The 3,973-nt window shown below is 38.1% G+C and overlaps 1 protein-coding gene across 1 annotated transcript; it reads right to left on the reverse strand.

Annotated features, from left to right (window-relative positions):
* Window positions 1–2,208: 2,208 nt before the first annotated feature.
* SOD3 (superoxide dismutase 3) lies at window positions 2,209–3,752 on the reverse strand. The gene is made up of 2 exons (XM_006138163.3): window positions 3,593–3,752; window positions 2,209–3,166 (listed from the first exon to the last, which is right to left on the reverse strand). Exon 2 carries the CDS (start codon window positions 3,131–3,133, stop codon window positions 2,396–2,398), a length of 738 nt encoding a protein of 245 aa, XP_006138225.1. The 5' UTR covers window positions 3,134–3,166; window positions 3,593–3,752; the 3' UTR covers window positions 2,209–2,395.
* Window positions 3,753–3,973: the final 221 nt, after the last annotated feature.

The following is a 3,973-nucleotide window of genomic DNA, read 5'->3' on the forward strand; positions in this document are numbered from 1 at the left end:
GGCTTGCTTTGATTTTTTTTTTTTTTAATCCCTAAATGTCAATGTTTTTTATATGCCACTTGACTCTGAAATGTTGAAAATATGTATGTGCTTTATTCTCCTCTCTGCTACATTGGTGTAGGGGCCTGAGGCAAATCTCACTGATGTCAATGAGAGTCTTTCCACTGACTACTGTAGACTTTGGATCAGTCAATAATCAGGAGTAACTCTGTTGAAATCATTATGGTAAGAGTGTAAAACTGGTCCAGGTCAGAGCAGACTCAGGCTGACACAGCACATAAAACTGTCTTGCTTCTGTTCTAATACCGCTGCAGGCTGCTCTTTGAAAAGCCTCCTGTAAATTAGATAATTGTGTTGCTTAATCTATTCCCATCTCCCTCCCCCCCTCCCCACCTCTTCCCCCCCCCCCCCCCCCCCCCCCCACACACACACCTAATTTCCTATTCCATACCCTTGCAACCATGTGCTACTGACACACTCTCTGGCCAGGAGGCTCCCAGTGTAATGCAATGCAGTTGTTGCTCTTTTCCATGCAGTAGAACGTATATCCTTCCATCTGTGCTTTAGCCTTCATTCTTGGGACTTTTGAGCCTTTACTGGCTGAGATGTGAAGCTTTAATACAGCACAAAACCACTCAAAGTAAGAGTTGTTTGCTGTAATACAATTGACTCTGAACATTGGTGGGTTTAATTTTCCATGCCACTTTTACACTAGTACAGTTTTTGTCTTTAATAGAATTACTTATGATTTACACCAGATTTGAGAAGAATCAGGCCCCCTTTGCTGAGACCTATGTGCTGTCTGTTGGACTTTAAACCATGCTCTGACAGGCACATCCATCCATAAACCTTATCACTAATGAGGGAGAAAGCAGGAGACAGAGCGGCAACGTCAAATCCAGCATTTCAAAAACTGATTTTTAAGAATGCTATTTTATAATTGAATCAGATGACTTCTATACCCTTTTTAGAAAACAGTGAACTTGTATTGGAGCTCAGTAGCAAATCCATGTCTTGACTAGGAGAAATAAGACACAAGGCCCTTAAAATTAACCCTATTTCAGAAAAGGTGTCTACCAATCTTGTGTGAGAAAATGACAGATGAAGAATAATCTTTTAAAGCACTGCTTCCTTTCTAAGATTATTTTTATGCATATACAACTTTTAGTAAAGAAATTACAATTCCTTTAATCCATATGAGTTCAGAAATGTATTTTAGAATCTTAACTGAGATTAATTTTCCTAAGTTTTTTTTACTAGCTGCTGTTTTATAGTTGTACTTAAGAAATAAATATAGCTTTTACTTGCAATCTAGTCAGTGTAATATGAAAACTATATATAAATACATATCTTGGTTCCTGTAGTGAAGATAAATTTCCTGACTTGTTTTCTTCTATCTTCTCCTTTATTAATATGGAAGGGAATGTTGTTTATGCCTTAGAGTTTTAGTAGTGGATCATATATTAAATTGTGGTCATATTTTACATTCCTTGTGTTACAAAAAGAAATTTTATTCAATAACTATTTATACAAACTGAAAAATATTAATTAAAAGTATTTTCTACTATCAGCCCTTGCAATCTGAACAGACTAACTTGTTATATTATTGTAGATCTGAAAGATCACACTATTAATTTTTGCCTTTATATGTAATTAATGTATCTACGTTGTGTGAACAGCGTTACACAATTGTAGCAGACATGTTATCTAGTAGTAAGCTCTCCAGACATTTCCAGGCTACTTACAAAAATAGTAAATCTACTTTCAAATGTAAACAGTGTGACTCAGCTACAGGCGTATGGATAACTCAAACCAGTTAAGCTTCTACATGTTGGAGAATAAAACCTGCAAATATAAGTAGAATATTATAATGGATTAGAAGTTAAAAATAGAAATAGTGTCTGTATTCTCCCTGAATCTGAGGGAAAGGCTATTATCTTGTTCTACCAGGCTACTACACAAAGCAGTATAAGGTATAGAAATCTTTATTAAAAAAAAAAAACTGCAGAGAATCTTAGCCAAAAGCAGTTTCTCATCAATTTGTTTTTCTTTGTACCTCAGCTTGTGCTTGCTCAAGAGATCTATTAGAATGGACACATTCTTTCCAGATTTCATAAACTAAATATTTTGCTAGTCTTACCATGTTACACTAAACTTTTGAGCTGAATAAACAGGAGACTAAACCTTTTTAAAAAGTACATTGCAAAGTTGAGTGGATGCTGGTTTTTATTAATCTGCTTACAGAAGGGAAAAAGCTCTACAACGCAATATGCATTTCTTAGCAAAGCACAGAGACCCAGAGGAAAAAGGAAACCTTCCCCATGTCTCTGTGATCAATTACATGAACTATATCTATTCTGTGCTGCCTAGGCAATAATAGATGAAATGTTGATGTTTAGTTAGGCCTGGTTGTTTTGTGCTCATTTGTTATCCTCCTCTTCCTCCTCTCTGTAATGTCAGGAAGATTTTTCTCCCATGAGTTCTTGTTGCATATCCCAATGACACAGCAAGCTAGACGTCTGCCAGCATTCCCATTCTCCAAACTGGCTTTATTACCACCCTTGCCCATATCATCTTCCTGCTCGTGGATCACAATCGATCTCCCAATGATAGAATATGGGCCAAACAGTGTGGCAAGCAGATTTCCCTTGTATTTTCTAATTTTGCCGCCTTTAGACAAGAAGTTGCCAAAATCCCCTGGGTGGTGAGGGTGGTTCACCTTGAAAGGATTATAATGCCCTGCAGCAGAGTCACAGCCTTTGCTGAGGTCTCCAAGCTCGTGGATGTGAATAGCTCTGCCAGACTGGTTGCTGTGTAATGGAAACCCATCCAAGTCAAAGATAACCTCTAGTTTTCCATTTGGATAGGACTGCCTGAATAAAACTTGGCCTGTCACCTGTGGCTTGTTAGCATCTAGGTTGGAGCTGGGCTTCACTTCACAAGTGGCATAACCTGTCCACTCAGTCTCCTTACTGATTAACTGTGGGTAGAGTAAATTCTGCCACAGATCATTCACTTTTTTCCGTATGTCTTGAAGTGGGCTGTCTCTGTGGGAATCAGCCTCCTCGTCTCCTCTCACAATACCAGATGCAGAGAGGCCCAGGATAATGGCCAGGTAAAGGAACAGAAGCATGTTTGCAAAACCAAACCAGCAAAATGTACAGGGCTACAAAAAAGCAAGGAGAAAAAGTTAATTGTAGCAAAAGGGACAAGCAAATCATTAGCTTTTAATATTACTAAGCAAAACAGCTGAAGTGTGTGGGCATGACACACTCGGCTTATTTCTAAATCTCTCTACAATGATGAATCATCTGACTAACCTAGAACATTCTCTTCATATGCAGTTTTTAAAAATACACAAATTACCAACTGTGACTATAAAAATATTCACAATCTACACTGCAGAACTGGCCTGCAGTATCTTCCTTCTGTTTGTAGAAACCAAATCTGAAGCTTGGTTCCATTTTGGAATTAGTATTGAGAATTTTTCCCCTAAAATCAAACCCTACCAGGAAAATCTTCCAGAAGATTTGATTTTGGGCTATACATTTGCAGCCAACTGATGATTTAAAACAATCTCAATGTTGCTTACCTTTAAAAGATTTTCCAGAAGCTCTTGGTACTGGGCTGCAGTCTGTGCTTGTGAACAGTGAGTACTGATCAGCCCAAATTCCAGACTTTGCTGCAGTTGAAGCTTATGAGAGCTGCGTGTTTATGTAAAAGTTGGGTAACACTAGCTCCTGGGAGTGGCCAACAGAACTCTGGGAATAGAGGAGTAAAAAGATTAACTGGTAACTTTAAAAGGAAGAATAAACAGTTTGTGCCCTTTTCCTGGCTCAATGCAACAAACTGGCTGAGTCCTCACTGACTTCCAAAAAGCGGGGGGAAAGGTTACCAAGCTTATAAATTAATCTTCCCTTTCATGATTTCATGCATTTCTTTAAAGCAGATGAGGGAGAAAAGAATAACTTTT

Source organism: Pelodiscus sinensis, chromosome 5, assembly GCF_049634645.1.
Source record: "Pelodiscus sinensis isolate JC-2024 chromosome 5, ASM4963464v1, whole genome shotgun sequence".
Taxonomy (NCBI): Eukaryota; Metazoa; Chordata; order Testudines; family Trionychidae; genus Pelodiscus; species Pelodiscus sinensis.